This window comes from Agelaius tricolor, unplaced genomic scaffold, assembly GCF_023055355.1.
Source record: "Agelaius tricolor isolate 1412-34295 unplaced genomic scaffold, bAgeTri1.0.p SCAF_36, whole genome shotgun sequence".
In the NCBI taxonomy this organism is placed as follows: Eukaryota; Metazoa; Chordata; class Aves; order Passeriformes; family Icteridae; genus Agelaius; species Agelaius tricolor.
The window spans coordinates 2,445,236-2,464,044 of NW_027269296.1; the positions used below are offsets into that span (position 1 = coordinate 2,445,236).

The window sequence follows — 18,809 nt, forward strand, 5'->3', positions numbered from 1 at the left end:
AGTTTATTAATTTTATTAATTAATTAATTTCTTTTTTCCAGCAGGTTCCCTCTGCCAGGCTTTGTTTTATTTTTGACATGACAAGACACAGCTCTGCTTTGGCAACACCTCCAGGCTGAATAATGTTTTTTAACCAGCTCCATCCATCTTCCCAGCCAGCACAGCTGAGTGCCTACGAACTCACCAGTGCCCTAAAATATTAATGCATTCTAATAAAACCAGCCCAGGCTTTTTTTCATCAAACAGCAACATCTAATTTTCCAAAGGGGCCTGGGAACAGTAAACAATTGGGACGTGGTAAATGGCAACTTCCCTCCCATCAATACACCCTAAACACTCCAATCCTGTTCCCTCAGAATTGCCAGCCAGGATAAATCACTCAAATAAATGGGATTTGCAACAGGATCCTCACAAATAATCACAATTTAACTCGCTGCTGATAATCACAGGCAACACCTGATTATTTCAAAAGCTTCATTCTTCCCTTCCAGAGGGATGCTGGGTTTAAATCCAACTTCCAGGACCTTCCACTTGCTGCCCGTCAGGACTTTTAACCCTTTGCTGAGTGCAGTTGATCACTGTGTCCTTTGCTATAAAACCAACAGGAGGAACACCTCAAATTCCCTCTGCAGTTCCTTATTTCTCCTGCCTTCAGAGCACTGGGGTGGCTCCTGAATATTGGAAATATTGGCTTTTATCCCAAATCCAAGCAATATTTCTGAGAGCATTTTCCAGGCAACCCCTGGGATGAGAGGGGGGTTGGAATTCTGTCCCCTGTCCCAGGGACAAGTGGATCTGGTGAGACATTTCCAGAAGTTCATCAACACCAATGGGTTTAGCAATGATCAGGACATTTAACAAAACCAAGGCTTGAGTGTGGCAGGGTTTGAGGGGGTTCTCAGAGGCTGGGTGATTTTGTTTGAGGTCTTTTTTTAATCTTTTGGTTTTGGTTTTTTTTAAATCTTTCTCCTTCTACCCAGCCACACCACGACTCTCATTGCAGACAGCAGGACTCGAAGCAGCCAACGCTCACTGCAGAGTTTGCCAAGCAAATCCCAAATTCCAGAAGGAAACCACGGGGAATAATTGGCAATTTCCCCTCCTTCAGGCCCAAACCTCTTCCTCTGAGCACCCTGTTGGGTTTGGCTGTGCCCACACAGACCATGAGTACCCCACAAGGCACCACCCCAAGCACCCTAGAAAGGAACGAACACAGCGGGAACCTACCAGAGCGAGGATCCCTCCGTGCCAGCAACTTCCAGAACATCATATCCATCCTCCAGCTGAAAATCCATGAACACCAGGGCAATGGTGTCCCCAGGCTCGGCCAGGATGGTCCAGGTGCAGTCTGCATTGTTGCCATACTCCAGGGGGAAGTGAGGGCTGGAGATGATCCCGCTCTGGCCCCGCAGGGTCCCTCCACAGGCATCATCAGCTGAAACAAAGGCCAGGGGTGAGCCCTGAGTGCCCAAAGGTCCCCAAGGTCCAGCCCAAAGTCCCAGCCTGTCCTGGATTGCCAAGCAAATTGTATCCTGTTTGCCATCAGAATTGTATTCTGTTTACCATCAAAGTTGTATTCTGTTTGCCATCTGCATGGAAGTTGTCTTCTGTTCAGTGGGCAGTTTTCCTTATCTCTTCCACAGCTCTGGTGACACCTGCTGATAACAGCTATGGAATGTCCCTGCATGGCTGATGATAACTACAGCATCCCATTGGCAGATGGGAGCCCAGAGGGAGGAGCCAAGCATTCCTACCCGGATAGAATCTGGAGATTCTGGAACACCAGCACGGCTTCTGCACTGCATTGCCCAGAGGAACAGCAGCTGCCTCTTGCCCTGGATCTGCAGAGGCAGAGACTGCACCTTTCTCCAGGATCCCTGCTCCAGCAGAACCAGCCCTGGCACTGCAGGAGGGCTGAGCCACAATTCCAATGGTTCTGCTGCCAACACCCTGACCCACAGGGTGTCAGGCTGGGCTCTGACTCTGGCACTGTTGCTTTAGTTCACTGCATTGTTTATTTTATCCTTTTATTTTTTTCTTTTCCCTATTAAAGAACTGTTATTTCCTGCTCCCATATTTTTGCCTGAGAGCCCCTTAATTTAAAATTCATAGCAATTCAGAGGGGTGGGGAGGGTTCACATTCTCCATTTCGGGGGAGGCTCCTGCCTTCCTCAGCAGCCTCCTGGCTTTTCCAAACCAAGACACAGCCACACCCCCTTTGGGCAGGGGGGGTCACTGCCCACTCTGGAGATGATGGAGATGATGCCTCAGGTTTTAACTTTTATGTTTTTCAGGTTCTGTGCTGCTTTAGTGTGTGGGTCTGGGGTTCAGATTAGGGGATGCTGAGCTCTGTGCACAAAGCAGGGAGACAAAACAATTCCTGCTCCAGCTGGGGACCAAGGACAAATTATCCAAATCTCAGCCCCAAGAGCACAAACACCGTGGGCTGGAGAGAGAAAAACAAGGATGGGACTGCAGGGGCTAAAGCTGGAACTGGACAATGAACTGCAAGATGCAAATGGAGCAGAACTTACAAAAGTGAGAGACCTCGTGACCAGGTGTCCTTTTTGTGACCATTTTGGTTCACCTTGGGTGCAGCCCTGGCTGGGCTCTTGTGCTGCCCAAGGTGGATCCATTGGGGAGATCCTTTTAACAAATCCCTGCTTTATTGTTTAACTCTGTCCAGCCTCTGCTCTAGGCCAGCCCTCACCAGGAGTCAAAGATGCAGAGGGATGCAAACTCAGCTGCAGGCACAGCTCCACCAGAGCTGCTGAAATGCAGATTTTGTGCTGCCCTTGGAGCCATTCCCTGGATCCTCCTCCTCCCTGGAGCAGCTCAGGTGCCACCAGCCCCGGTGCTGGGCTCCAGACTGGAAGGGCAGCATTGAAATCAAACACGAGTTTGGCACTTCAGGATGCACATGCAAAGCTGGGCTTCTCCTCCAGCTGGAGAGAGGATCTCAGCAATGGAAATGATGCCAACCCTCAGCTCCAGCACCAGCTGGGGTCAGGATTAATCCCTCCCTCCCTGGGGTTTCCTCCGCTAATGCTGAACAAAGCTGGGCAAGGAGAAGACTCTGGGAAATGCTGTCAGGGCAGAGGGAGCTGCTCCCTCCAGGCAGGGAATTCCCTTTTCTCCTACCAAGGCGCTGCTTTGCCCATTCTCAAGGTGGAATTTCAGGGAATTTCACCTTTTAGAGGGCGCAGAGGAGGGCCAGGAATGGTGAAGGGGCAGGAGGGGCAGCTGAGGGCGCTTGGAGAGGAGGAGGAGGCTGAGGGCAGAGCTCAGAGGGGCTGCAGCTCCTCCTGATGGAATTTTAGGATGGATTTAGGGCACCCAGAGGGAGCTGGGCACTGCCCAGGGAATGGGAACCAGGCTGCCAGAGCTCCAGGAGTGCTTGAACAGGGTGGGATTTTGGGGTGTCTGTGCAGGGCCAGGGTTGGAATCAGTGATCCTTCATCCCTTGATTCTGTGAGTATTTTCACCTCCAGTGAAACCCATAAAATAAAATTAAATTTTTAAAAAAAGCATTATAAAAGTGACAAGAACCATCCTAATTTGGAGAAAAGCCTGACAACTGATCATAAAAACCACCAGGGATAAGCAGCACTCTCTCAAATCACTCTGAGCTCCCCCCTAAACACTCCTGGCCCCAAACCAGCAGTGAAATGCCCCCAAAAAACCCCAACAACAGGCACAACACACCTCTGTGCCCGTAACCCACCCAAGGGAGCATTAAAAACATCCCAAGCAACCAATATTTGCTCACTTGAAGGCCCAGCTCCACGGCCCAGGGGCTGATTGATTGCTCAGGCAGAGTCAATAAAAGCAATCAATAGGAGATGCTCTGCTCAAGTACACAAGGAATGAGGGGAAGAGACTTCAGGAGCAGCAGCAAATGTTTTTGCTAGAAGAACACAGATATTTGTGTATTTACACACTCCCCAGCCCCCCTGGGAGCACAATTAGCAAGATACTCTCTGAACTGATAAAGGGATTTTGAAGTTTCCCTGCCCTTAAACTGGCAGGAAGCTGGGAATTGGTTTCAGTACAAATTGTTCGTATAAATTCAGTATAAATTGTTCAGTATAAATTGTTCAGTATGAATTGTTTTACCTCCTCCCAAGGCAGGGAACATCCCAGCCCTGCACAGATCCACCTTTCCTGCAGCACAGCACCACAAGCACCCTGGGATGTGCCACAGGAGAGGAAACCTGGCCCCGGGAAGCAGAAAATCCAGCCCCGTTTCCAGTGTTTGAGCTGGAAAACCTGCAGGCTTGGGGAGGTGCTTGATTTTTGGGATGATCACGGGATCATGATTGGTTTGGGTTGGTTTGGAGCTCCAGGATCATCTCCTTTCACCCCATTCCATGGGCAGGGGACACTTTCCACAGTCCCAGGTTGCTCCAACCTGGCCTTGGACATTTCCAGGGACGGGGCAACCACAGCTTCTCCAGGAAATCAATCCCAGCTCCTCAGAGGGAAGAATTTCCTCCAAATATTTAATCTAAACCCACCCTCTTTCAGTTTAAAGCCACACCCCCTTGTCCTGCCACTTGTAAAATTGGGGTTTTTTCCCCACTTAATTTTATTTTTTAAATTTAATTTAATTCAATCATCCAGGGACCAAGAAACTGCAGCTAAAGCAGCTGTGCCTCATTCCCAACACCCCAAGCCCTTCATAACCTTCCCAATAATCCCCCAAAGCCCAGCAGCCTTGAGGAACCCATCAAAAACCCATCAACCACCACCCAAAACCCATCAACCACAGCACATTTACCTTCCCAGTTAGGGCTGGTTTTTAAGGGTTGGTTTTTAAGGGTTGGTTTTTAAAGGTTGATTTTTAAAGGTTGATTTTTAAAGGTTGCTTTTTGAGGGTTGGTGGTTTTGGTTTTGTATGGGAGATATTTATGGAGGTGATGCAAAGCTTTTAGTCACTAAAAAGTTATATCTGCTTTTGTGAAAAAATATATGTGTAAAAGATGAAAGATACATGGGAACTTCTTTTTTTTCTTCTGGTTGGATAAGAGGTAATGCAATTTGGGTTTTGTTTTGGTTAGGCTGGGCTGGGCAGCTTTGCTGTGGGGCTGGGCTCTTTTTTTTTATGGTTTTTGTAGGGTTTTTTATCAGTTGTTGGGTAGGAGCTGGGTTATGGTTGTGATTTCTAACATTTCTTCTGGTTTCAACTAAAACCTCCACATTTGGTTTTGAAGGGTTGGTTTTTAAGGGTTGGTTTTTGAGGGTTGGTTTTTAAGGGTTGGGTTTTGAGGATTGGTTTTGTATGGGTTGATTTTGAAGGGTTTCTTTTTAAGAGTTGCTTTTTAAGGGTTGATTTTGAAGGGTTGATTTTGAAGGGTTGATTCCTAAGGGTTGCTTTTTAAGGTTCGGTTTTTAAGGGTTGTTTTCTAAGGTTAGTTTTGAAGGGTTTCTTTTTAAGAGTTACTTTTTAAGGGTTAAGTTTTAAGGGTTGATTTTTAAGGGTTGATTTCTAAGGATTTCTTTTTAAGAGATGCTTTTTAAGGGTTGGTTTTTTAGAGTTGCTTTTTAAGGGTTGATTTTTAAGGGTTAATTTTAAGGGTTAATTTGAAGGGTTGATTTTGAAGGGCTGATTTTGAAGGGTTAGTTTTTAAGGATTTCTTTTTAAGGGTTGCTTTTTAAGGGTTAATTTTTAAGGGTTAATTTCGAAGGGTTGATTTTTAAGGGTTGATTTCGAAGGGTTGGTTTTTAAAGATTTCTTTTCAAGAGATGCTTTTTAAGAGTTGGTTTTTAAGAGTTGGTTTTTAAAGGTTGCTTTTTAAGGGTTAATTTTAAGTGTTGATTTTAAGGGTTGGTTTTTAAGAGTTGGTTTTTAAAGGTTGCTTTTTAAGGGTTAATTTTCAAGGGTTGATTTTAAGGGTTGGTTTTTAAAGGTTGCTTTTTAAGGGTTAATTTTCAAGGGTTGATTTTAAGGGTTGGTTTTTAAGAGTTGGTTTTTAAAGGTTGCTTTTTAAGAGTTGCTTTTTAACCCTTTCAAACCAAACCCTCCACACCCCACCCCAACCATCTCAAACCCCATTTTTGGGCAGGAATCTCCTTACCTCTACAGACGGGGAGAGGGAAATCCCAGGAGGCTCCTCCTTGTCCCGAGCTGGCCTGGCAGGTGAGCAGGGCGTGGCCCTCCAGGAAGAAGCCGGGGTTGCAGCTGTACCTGACCCTGTCCCCGATGCTGAAGGTGGTTCCCTGCTGGACCCCGTTCCGCAGCCGCCCCGGGTTCCCGCACGTGTGGCTGGGCAGGGCTGCAAGGGAAGGGACAGGGAACGGTCACAGGGCTGGGTGAACCCTCAGGAGAAATGGAGTCATTGTCACTGAAAACAGAATAACCCATTTGAGGGAAGGAGGGCTGGGTCAGGGACTGGGAGTTTTCACAGGGTTGAGGTGAATCCTCAGGAAAAATGGAATAATCGAGAATAACCCATTAGAGGGAAGCAGAGTTGGGTTAGGGACAGAGGGCTGAGGTAAAACCTCAGGAAAAATGGAATAAGAGGGAAGCAGGGTTGGGTTAGGGACTGGGAATTTTCACAGGGCTGAGTAAATCCTCAGAAAAAATGGAGTAATTGTCACTGAAAACAGAATCATTCACCTGAGGGAAGGAGGGCTGGGTCAGGGACAGGGGGATGAGATAAATTTTCAGGAAAAATGGAATAATCGAGAATAACCCATTTGAGGGAAGCAAGGTTGGGTTAGGGACTGGGAATTTTCACAGGGCTGAGTAAATGGTCAGGAAAAATGGAATAATCAAGAATAATCCATTAGAGGGAAGCAGGGTTGGGTTAGGGACTGGGAATTTTCACAGGGTTGAGTAAATGGTCAGGAAAAATGGAATAATCGAGAATAATCCATTAGAGGGAAGCAGGGTTGGGTTAGGGACTGGGAATTTTCACAGGGTTGAGGTGAATCCTCAGGAAAAACAGAGTAATTGTCACTGAAAACAGAATCATTCACCTGAGGGAAGGAGGGCTGGGTTAGGGACTGGGAATTTTCACAGGGTTGAGTAAATGGTCAGGAAAATGGAATAATTGAGAATAATCCATGAGAGGGAAGCAAGGTTGGGTTAGGGACTGGGAATTTTCACAGGGCTGGGTAAATCCTCAGGAAAAATGGAATAATTGTCACTGAAAACAGAATCATTCACTTGAGGGAAGAAGGGACTGGGAATTTTCACAGGGTTGAGTAAATGGTCAGGAAAAACGGGATAATCGAGAATAATCCATGAAAGGGAAGCAGGGCTGGTTTAGGGACTGGGAATTGTCACAGGTCACACACAGAGTGTTCCCAAGCCCAGTTTTGGGGTTTCCCAGCCCCCACCATCCCTCCCTGCACAGCAGCAGGGGCAGATCCCAGCTCCTGACCCCATTTCTTGCCCCCAGAGCCATTATTTCCATCCTCCCCCAAAGCCCCTGGAGCTGGGAAGTTCCACCAGGAATTCTCCTGCCCAGGCAGGTTCTGGGAGCAGGGGCTGCTCTCAAACCCAAGCAGGTGGAAAAGCAGCCCAGAACTAACATTTCATTTTTTGTAATGATCCTCAAACCCCCAATTTAATTAAATTACCAATGTCACTTTTTTTTTTTTAATGAACCCGTTCCTGCTTTTATGCTTCCATCCCTTAAAATTAATGAGTAGAACTCCTCTATAAATAAAAATCCATCATTTTTAAAAGTCAATCTCTACCATGAGCTGCTCTCTACTTAATGAACTGTGAAGAATCAGACAACCCTGACCTGCATGGGATCTTAAAATCAGACTTGAAAAACAGATCTTAGATTAAAATTCTGCTTCACTGAGCTGCCTGCACATTTCAGATCTTGCTCCAGGAGGGGAGGCACAGCAGCTTTGGGGGGAGCAGCATTAACCCCCCACTGCCCCGGGTCACTGCAGGGAGCTTGGATTGGGGTTTTTCAATCACCCTGGTGCAGGAGATCCTCAAATTCCTGCTGATGGAGAGAGGGAAATGACTCCAGAGGGGTTGGGGGTAGAGCTGGGCCATTTGTGGAGATGAAGGGAAGGTCCTGTTACTGATTTTCTGTCCCTTCCCACAATGAATTCTGAGCAGTTTATTTCATTTGCCTGCACCTGAACGGCTGCCAAAGGCTGATGTGATTTTACGACGGAGGAAAGGCAATGGGATTATCCTGGTGCAGCTCCAATGTCACCGTCCCAGGGCTGGCTGGGCCCTGGACACCTCCCTGCAAGGTGACCCAGCAGAGGAGCCACTCTGGGGCTGCTGGAGGCCAGCCCAGACCCAGCAGAACCAGAGCAGAACCACGACTGCCACACCAGGTGACAACGGCCTGGTGCACCAGTGGCACCTTCTCAGCCAGAAACTGAGGGCTCAGGTTTTAACTTTTGCATTTTTCAGGTCCTGGGCTGCTTTAGTGGGTCTGGGGTTCAGATTAGGGGATTCTGTGCACAGAGCAGGGGGACAAAACAATTCCTGCTCCAGCTGGGGACCAAGGACAAATGATCCAAATCTCAGCCCAGGAGCACAAACACCGTGGGCTGGAGAGAGAAAAACAAGGATGGGACTGGATGGGCTGGAGCTGGAATGGGACAATGAACTGCAAGATGCAAATGGAGCAGAACTTATAAAAGTGAGAGACCTTGTACCCAGTCATCCATTTTTGTGACCATTTGGGTTCATCTTGGGTGCAGCCCTGGCTGGGCTCCTGTGCTGCCCAAGGTGCATCCATTGAGGCTTTTTTCTCCCTGCTTCTCATTTTTCACCTCCATTTCACCCCGATTCTTTTCTACCCCCATTTCTCTGTTTCTCACTTTTTACCTCCCTTTCTCCCTGCTTCTCATCCATTTCTCCCTGATTCTCATGTTTTACCTCCCTTTCTCCCTGTTTCTCATTTTTCACCTCCATTTCTCTCTGCTTCTCATGTTTTACCTCCCTTTCTCCCTTTTTCTCATGTTTTACCTCCCTTTCTCCCTGATTCTCATTTTCACCTCCATTTCTCCCTGATTCTCCTTTTTTACCCCTCTTCCTCCCTGTTTCTCATCCATTTCTCCCCGTTTCTCATTTTTACCCCCATTTCTCCCTGCTTCTCATTTTTTACCTCCCTTTCTCCCTGTTTCTCATCCATTTCTCCCTGTTTCTCATTTTTACCTCCCTTTCTCCCTGATTCTCCTTTTTTTACCTCCCTTTCTCCCTGATACTCATTTTTCACCTCCATTTCTCCCTGCTTCTCGTGTTTTACCCCAATTTCTCCCTTCTTCTCTTTTTTACCTCCCTTTCTCCCTGATTCTCCTTTTTTACCATTTCTCCCCGATTCTCATGTTTTACCCCTCTTTCTCCCTGTTTCTCATCCATTTCTCTCTGTTTCTCATTTTTTACCCCCATTTCTCCCCGTTTCTCATTTTCTACCCCCATTTCTCCCCGTTTCTCATTTTTTCCTCCCTTTCTCCCCGCTCTTCTGAGCTGTGAGCTGCCACAGAGCTCCCACATCTGCTGATCCACACCCAGAACCTTCCTCCCACCCACCTTCAGCTCTCACATCCATTCCTTTCCACTCCTTTTAACCGGGCTGCTCCCAACTTTTCCTCATCCCAGGATGGCTCCAGTGCGAGTTTTCAGCATCAGGAGCTTTCACAACCTGGTGCTCGTCAAGCTGAGCCTCCTTGTTCCAGTTCATTCGAAATTAATTAGGAGTTTTTAAGTCATTAGATGTGACTCAACGCATCCTTGGCCACAGTCCCACCATCACAACGCATTCAGCCTCATTACATCAGCCTCTCCCAAAGCTCCCACTGCCAGCAGGGAAAGAAGAGGGAAAAAGGGAAAGAAAAGGGGAAAAGGGAAAGAAATGGGGAAAAAAAAACATTAAAAAAGGGAAAGAAAAGGAAAGCACTTGGCTCAGGCAGTGCTGCACACACGGCTCCAAATTAATCCCCATTCAGATTTTTAATTTTTTTTTTAAATATTTCTTTGTGTTTTCCTGGATTTTTGGGGGCTTTCCTGGACTTCTGTGGAGGTTGCAAGTCAAGAAATCCACAGGAATCAGCACCACCATTGACCTCAAGCACTTGGCTCAGGCAGTGCTGCACACACAGCTCCAAATTAATCCTCATTCAGATTTTTAATTTTTTTTTTAATCTTTGTGTTTTCCTTCTTTTCCTGGATTTTTTGGGGGGATTGGAAGTCAAGATATCCACAGGAATCATGAAAAGCATTGCCCTCAGGCAGTGCTGCACACACAGCTCCAAATTAATCCTCATTCGCATTTTTTTTTAACCTTTCTTTGCTTTTTCCTGCTTTTCCTGGACTTTTGAGGGGGTTGCAAGTCAGGATATGCACAGGAATCAACAGGAGAGCCAGGACAGGGAGATATTCTCTTCATGAGCCAGCCTGCACTGGAACCAAGAAATTCAAGGGAAAAATCAGATTTTTTTAAAAGAGAATATCCAGATTTCTAAGATTTCTAAGATGCAGATTTCTAAGAGAATATCTGAGATTTCCATCACAATTCAAAAATTCAGTGGGCACCCATGGAGGAGGTGGAGAGTGGAGGAGGGACCCACCCAGAGCCGTTTCCTCCCACTCTCCATCCATAATTTTGGGCCAAGTACTCCAGAGATACCCCAGCACTGTCTGAGATATTCCAGCAGTGTTTTAGCACAATCTGCTCGAGCTCACAAGAGTTTTAATCTTCACAAGAACTGTCCAGAGCGTGCTACAGCAAAGGAAATAAATGGCATCGTTTTCGTTTCATTTTATCCCTTTTCTTTTCGTGCCGTGATTTGTTTCCAGTACAGCCAGAGATAAAACTAAATGGAAACTACTTTTTTCCCCCCCAACCAACCTCCAATATTTCTCTGTTCACTAAAAACCAGCCAGAAAGTCACTTTTGGATAATGGTTCATCGTCTGTCTTGTTTGTGGGAGCAGTTCTGGCCCTTTTTGGGTGGATTTTTTTTTTTTTTTTCTCCTCCTTTTTGGAAACTCAGTTTTCCATTTCCCTTTCTGCCTCAGCAACTTCTGAGCAAAGTTCAGTGCAACTTCCAAGGATATCCCAGAGGCTGGGAGAGGAGGAGCTTGGCTTTGAGTAAATCCTCATCCTCAGAAGGGAGGCAGGGGAGCAGAGGGGTCAGGGGAAATTCAGGGTGGGATGTGGGGAGCAGCACATGGGGCTCTCTGCCAGCCCTGCTTCAGAGCTTCAGATTGTCAGGAAAATCATCCACAAACACCAGAGGTTCATGGCCAAAAAGGAGACAGAGGAGTCCTGGAACTTTATTCCAATCAAGGCAGAGGCCATGGGGCATTCCCTGGGGTCTCTCCCATTTTTGGAGGATGCAGCCTCCTTTTTATCCCAATTTCCCAGCTGCATTTCCCTTCTCTCTTTCCCCGTTTCTGAGGTACTTGAGAGGTTCAGACTTCCCAGAACACCTGATCCCAAAGATTCCCCTCTAATGTACAACCCTCCCTTTTCATTTCTAATTCTTACAGAATTTAGGGCTTTTTCTTCCCCATTGTTCCTTTCATCTCTCAATGTCTAATTTCATTTCTCAGCAAACCTGAAGTTTATTTGTAAAATCAAATCTCTTTTCCCATTATCAATCAGTGGGATCCTTCCCACTGTTTTTTTTTCTCTCCCAGTGCTGGTTTTCTCTCCCAGCAGCCCCACACCCAGGGATGTTTCATCCCCCTGAGCAGCTCCAGCCTCCCAGTGCCACAACACCCCAGCTCAGCTTCGTTTAAAGGAGGTGCTGAAGTGTTTTGCTGAGCAGCAAGGCTTTAAGTGTGTGTTTAAAAGCTCCACTGAACTGGCATTTAACAGCTGCACAGTGACTCCAAAAGCTTTCCCCAGGGAGGAGAGGGTGGGTCTGCACTGCCTCCCTCCCTCCCTGGGGCCAGGGTTAACCATTCCATGGTGCCAGGAAAATCCATCCCCAAACATCTGCCCAAACAGGAGACACAGGAGTCCTGGAACTGAATCAGAATAAAGGGAGAGGCCATGGGGGATTCTCCATGGGGTCTCTCCCAGTTTTAGAGGACGTAGCCTCCTTTTTATCCCAATTTCCCAGCTGCATTTCCCTCTCTCTTTCCTGGGTATTTTAGAGGTTCAGACTCCCCAGGTCACCTAACACAGACTCCCTTCCAATGTACCCCCCTTTTTCCTTTTCCTTGTGTCTCTTTTTTTTTTAAAATCCCTCCAAATCCAGAGACTCAGCACAGTCTGAGTGAGTAACAATCTGTGTCAGTCAGTGGAATTCCTATGGAATTTATGGTTATTCCCATTGCTTCTTTCACCTCTCTGTACCTGAACTTTTCTACCCTCAGTCTGTTTGTAAAACAAAGACACCTCACTGCTCTGGGTGGGGAAAGTGCAGCACCAGGAGAGCAGAGCAGGCACCAAAATGATGCCTCAAATTTTAACTTTCATATTTTCCAGATTCTATACTGCATTGTATATACCCTAATAATATAAACCCTAATTCTGAACTCCAGATAAAGTGTTCTAGCAAGTTCTCCTCACAGCTCAGTCCCACAATCAGTTTCCAGCCCCAGAACCAAGGACACCGCTGCAGCTTCAGCCCCAAAAAGTGCAAAGAGCAGGAATGGAGGGGAGCAAACGGGGAGGGTGGGACTGCATCACCTGCAGCTGGAATTGGACAGTTAACCTCAACATATAAATAAAACTTATAAAAGCTTTGTAAGTTATAAAACTCAGGGTCTATCTTGGGTGTAGCTTCAGCCAGGCTCTTGGGAGAGAGGGGGAAATGTCCTTGTGCTGCCCAAGGTGCATCCTGTACAAACCTTTTCATAAACCCTTTTGATAAATAAATAATGTAAATTATTCCCTTAACTCTGTCCAGGCTGTTCCAGGCAGCCTCTCCAGGCCCCAGAGTGGAGCAGAGAGGAGCTGAGCTGCCAGGGTGTCACACACATCTTTTATAGAAAATCCTTTCTTTAGGATTGCTCCTCCTGAGAAGCTGAGAGGCTTCAAGAACAAAATGCAAACAATGGTTATCTGCTGCTGTGGAATGCAACAGGTGCAGCTGGGATTGGGCTCATGTGGATGTTTCTAATTAATGGCCAATCACAGTCCAGCTGGCTCGGACACAGAGCCACAAACCTTTGTTATCATTCTTTCCTATTCTATTCTTCGCCAGCCTTCTGATGAAATCCTTTCTTCTATTCTTTTAGTATAGTTTTAATGCAATATATATCATAAAATAATAAATCAAGCATGGAGTCAGATCAGAGCCCTCGCTCCGTGCTGAGAGCTCAGCGTGGGACCGGCCTGAGCTGCCCCTGCTCCGTCTGAGCTGATCCCACTCAGACACTGGGTGCCAGTGTTGGTCTGCTCTGCTCCTCCCTGCAGCCGGCCCTGCCCACGGAGCACTCTTTGTTCTGGGGGAAAAAAGCCACTTCCAACTTTAGAGGCCACATTGTTCAGCTGCTCGTTGATCTCCTCTGGCTGCTGGCTCCTCACCCGGGAGCGGGGGCTGCAGCCAGCTCCATCTGCTAAATAAATAAATAAAACGGTAAATGAATAAATATTGGAGCACTACACTGCATTCCTGGGCTCACAGCCCCCTCTGCAATGGGCAGGGCTGGGGACACAGCCATGCTCCAGGTGTCACCTGGGTGTCCCCACAGGGTCACACACGGCTCAGCTCTCCCTCACTCCCAGCTTCCACACAATCACAGAATCACTGGGTTGGAAGAGACCTTCAGGATCATTGAGTCCATGTCCCAACACCTCAACTCAACCCTGGCACCCAGGGCCACATCCAGGCTTTGTTAAATACACCCAGGGATGGTGACTGCACCACCTCCCTGGGCAGAACAAACACCCCAGAATTGCCCAGGGTGTTCTCAAAATCTCAAAATTCCCAGAATTTACAGAATTCACAGAATCTCAGAATCACTGGGTTGGAAGAGACCTGCAGGATCCTCAAGTCCATGTCCCAACCCCTCAACTCAACCCTGGCACCCAGGGCCACATCCAGGCTTTGTTAAACACCCCCAGGGATGGGGACTCCACCACCTCCCCGGGCAGAACATTCCAGAAATTTCTCACCCTTCCTGTAAAAATCCTTTTCCTGCTATCCAACCTGTATTTCCCTTGGGGCAGCTCGAGGCTGTGTGCTCTGCTGGGGATTTCCCAGCACATTCCTGCTCTCCCTTCTCCCCAGGTGAGGAGACTGAGCCAGCTCAGCTGCCCTGAGGTTAAACCGTGAATAATGCTCAGGGCTGGGGCAGAAATCCCCAAAATTCACAGCTTCCACTTCCTTCAGCTCCTCTCAGACTCCGCAAGGGCTGCCTCACACCCACAAATAAACAGGGATAAACTTGTTTGTATTCATTTCCCAACTGCTTTGGGAATTTATTCCTTCTTGTTTCACCCCTCTCACAGTTCATCTTTCTCTGTTCCTTCTTTGGGAAGCCTGGCTACCCAAAACCACCAAAAAAGACTTCCCAGGACATCAACCTCCCGGAGCAGGAGTGAGAGCACAGAAATTGCGGGAAGTGCACTTGGGAAGAGGGGGAAAAAATGAAATATCACATCCCTGACATCAAAACAGGACACCAAAAGCCCAAGGAGGCTGAGCTGGCAGTGCAGCCACCTCCCATCAACAGCCAGGAACCAAAGCCACCCCAAGGACGGTGCCACAAACAGCCCACAGAGCTGCCACAGCAATTCTGGTCACCAGCTGCCTCCAGCTCCGCAGACTCATTATTAATTTGTGGTCATAACTGATGAAAAATAAAAAACCCCAAACCTCCAGATGGTAATTTCATCCCCTTCACTGCAAACACAGCTCGAGTGATCCAATTATGTCATAAAAACACGCCCAGGGCTCAGCACGAGCAGGGGCTGGGAAGGGCTCAGCTCTTTCAGCTGCACTTGGGATCTCCCCAGTGCCTGAATCTGTTCAGGGACAGGAATTTCTCCTGATTTCAGCACCTTTGCTGCTCCAGATTGCAAGGCTGGATATAATATATAATATATAATATATAATATATAATATATAATATATAATATATAATATATAATATATAATATATATATTCTATACTAGACATAATATAATATACAATACACAATATACAATATTTATTATATATTATATATTATATGTTATATATTATATATTACATATTATATATTATATATTATATATTATACATTATATATTTATACACTATATATAATATATAATATATAATATATAAATAATATATTATATGTATTATATAATGTATAGTTGTGTAATGTGAAAATATATAATATATAAAATATATATTACATATACTATACTATATATAATACAATATATAATATATAACACATAATTATGATATAATATAATTAAATGTATCAATATATTAATTAATTTCTGCACAATTAATTTCTGCACAAAACTGGGGAATTTACAGGAAATTTTCTGGATTTTGGAGAATTTTTCACTTTGCTGCTGAAATTATTGGAAGATGAAATAACTGAATTGTATTAATATGCAATACAGATACTAGATTAATAGATTATACATTATATTAATATATAATCGAATCTATTATCTATATTGTATGTTAATATAGAATTATATGTGATTATATATAATATATAATATTTTCTATTGAATTATATATAAAATATATAAAATATTTAATAAATATATAAAATTATATATATATATATATATATATATATATATATATATATATATATATATATATAATTTTTTTATATTTTTATATATTAAAATATATATAATTTGGAATAAATGTTCCAAACAGCTCAAGGAGACCTTAAATACACCAGGAATTCATGCAGGGGAGTTGTTACAAATGAAAAAAAAAAATCTATATATCCATACAGCAAAGCATCTACTGTACAAACATTGTCATGGAAACAGGACTCAAATCTGCTTTAAAGGACTCAGAGCAAGGGGGAAGAGAAAGGGCTGGACTGAACCCAAAAAAAACCCCAAATAGAAACCCTCCCAACTGGCCTGAATCTTCTCCTGCAGAGCCCAAAATTCCATCAAAATCAGAGTTTCAGGGGCTGCACAACCTGGGCAGGCCCAACCCAACCCGACCCTTCTCCAAGATCCCAAAACTTTCCCTTCCCAGCTGATTTCTCCACAAAATAAATCAGAATATCCCTGCTCTGTTCCCAGCCACTGCTTCCAAGGCTGCCCCTGGAATTTCCAGGGGGAATTTCAGGGCTCCAATTGCTGCTCACACAAATTGCTCCAGGGCTTTGTTGTGCTCTGCTCCATTGCCCTTGCAGCAGAACATGGATTTTTTCTGTAAAATATCCAAATTCCAGCTGCTCTGGCCCGCTGAGGATCTGCTCATGCAGAATTACAAATGTAGATCAGGAATTTGACTTCCAGGAAAGTTTTTGTTTTTTTTTCCCTGCTGAATTCTTTCCTTAGCAGCCACCAGTTCCTGAGGACACAAAATCCCATTGTTGAAATGCTGGGAGATGGTTTGGGAAAAAAACACCAGGACTTGGTTGGGAATTCCCATCAAAACCCAATTAATGGGGTTATTGTAGGGAATAAATAAATTTTTCCTCCTGTTCTGTGCTCTAGGTTTAATTTTACAGGATGAGAGTTGGCACTGAGGAGCGGGTTAAAAACAATATTCATTATTCCAACGTATTTTAAATGGGCAAAAAAAAAAGATTCCTCTGGTTTAGTTTAGAGCATTAAATCTATAAATATTTATAAATGTATAAGAAAATGTCTGGAATGTGAATTCCAGGACAGTCTGGGACCTGGGTCTCTGTCCAGGACACTCTGGAAAAACACAAATCCAACGATTTCTGACACGGCCTGTGGAACAAACTGCCCCCATTTCCCTGGACAATTCTGGAATCACCTCTCTGTCAGTTCCATGAAGATTCTGGAGACTCCTGGGCTTCAAATCCTGTTTGTTCCCCTCACACTGAGCAGGGTTTTTATGTAATTTTTGATCTGAAAGGAGAATTCCGCACCAAGCTCCAGGTCCTGGTAAATCCAGGGTGGCTCCAACCCCATCCCAGACATCCCTGAGCTCCAGCCAAGCCCTACAGAGCAGCACTAAAGGGATTAAAAATCCGCAGGAAGGGGGGAAAATCCACAGAATTCAATGACACAGCATTGGGAAAAAAACCAAAATTCCAGCAGCAAAAAACTCTGGAAGGGTGGGGAAGAGGCTGAAGCAGGAGATGTTCCCAAATTCAGGATAAATGATGTGGGTTTGTACAAATGGGACACCCAGCTGTGGGGGAAAACCACCAGAATGAAATAAAAATGGGGAGGGAAATGAGAGGAAAGAAATATTCCTGCAAATTTGCTTCCCCCACGAGGCCAGGGCAAAACCATCAGCTGATTTCACAATTCAGCACGGTCACAAATGGACATTTCACAATTCATTTTGGGAAATTCAGGTTTGTTCTTCCAGCCAGGAGATGGAATTTCCACACACTCCCAGCTCCAGCAGGGCCCAGAGCAAAGTCAGATAAAAATTCCAGTTAAATTCCAGATGCTCCACAGTAATAAATAAGTAATTTAAGGACAAATTCTTCCTAAAAACCATCAGGGAAGAAACAAAAAGGGAAGACTGCTCTGGACTCAGTTTTGGGCTCTGAATGGGTGATTTGGAACCCATTTTCCCCAAGCTTTTTTTACCCAGCCTCTTTCTTTCCCCTCAGCTTTTGTGCAAAGCTGAAAATATCCAGCCATGCCACGCTGCCTGTTTGTGGAATAACATCAGAGCTGCCAAATTCCCCTCCCTCCATTCTGCACTGCTCACTGCCCATTCCCAGGCAGAAAAAATGTGATTTTTTTTGTTGTTTTCTCCCTTGCTTTGGCACCAGGAGCTCTCTGGAATTGAATGAGCTCATATTTTCCCCCCCCCCCCCTCAGGCTGAAAAGTGCTCCCAGCATTTCATGGGATTTGTTGGGATCACAAAGATCTGGATGTGGAGGTTTGATCCAGCAGAGGAGAAACACCTGGATTTACATATATTAATAGATGTGTTTGATACAAATAGAGTAACTCAGCATCAATAATGGGCCAAATTCAGGCATCAGAATGGGACAAATTCAGGCACAATAAGGGGCCAAATTCAGCAGCAAAATGGGACAAATTAAGCACCAAAATGGGCCAAATTCAGCACCAAAATGGGACAAATTCAAGCAGTAAAATTGGACATATTCAGCACCAAAATGGGAGAAATTAAAGCACCAAAATGGGCCAAACTCAAGCAGTAAAACTGGACAAGTTCAGCACCAAAATGGGCCAAACTCAAGCACCATAATGGGCCAAATTCAGCACCAAAACCGGACAAATTAAAGCACCATAATGGGAAAAATTAAAGCACTATCATGGGGCAAATTAGGCACCAAAATGGACCAAATTAAGGCACCAAAATGGGAAAAATTCAAGCAGTAAATTTGGAAAAGTTAAGCACCAAAATTGGCCAAATTCGAGCTCCAGAGCTCCCTCAGAGGCTCCTGCACTGATTTTTTCCCTCTCCTCCCTCACCCAGGAGTGGCAGCTCCTTCACTGCAAGTGTCACTTGAATTTGCTTAAATGCTTTAATAGAGCCTCCTGATTGGGCTCATTTGCATATGCAAATGACACGCCAATAGGAGACACTTAATATTCCCTCGACTTCATTTAGGGCTGCAGCAAACGTGGGTCAATATCTGAGGGAGGGGGGCTTGGGGCTGAGTCAGCAAATGCTAATTAGCTCTGCTGCTTCCAAGCCTTAAAATCAATTAGTGGGATATTAAAGCAGACTGGCTGGGAGCTCATTGAAGTCATAA

At 45.2% G+C, this 18,809-nt stretch overlaps 1 protein-coding gene across 2 annotated transcripts in view; it reads right to left on the reverse strand.

Annotated features, from left to right (window-relative positions):
* The window catches only part of CSMD2 (CUB and Sushi multiple domains 2), a 263,996-nt gene that overhangs the window by 188,468 nt on the left and 56,719 nt on the right, over positions 1-18,809 (reverse strand). For both annotated transcript variants that reach the window (XM_071453356.1, XM_071453355.1), the window contains exons 4-5: positions 6,078-6,275; positions 1,228-1,435 (exon numbers count right to left, since the gene is read on the reverse strand). In XM_071453356.1, the coding sequence (XP_071309457.1) occupies positions 1,228-1,435; positions 6,078-6,275 (406 nt within the window). The remainder of the gene's footprint in view (positions 1-1,227; positions 1,436-6,077; positions 6,276-18,809) is intronic.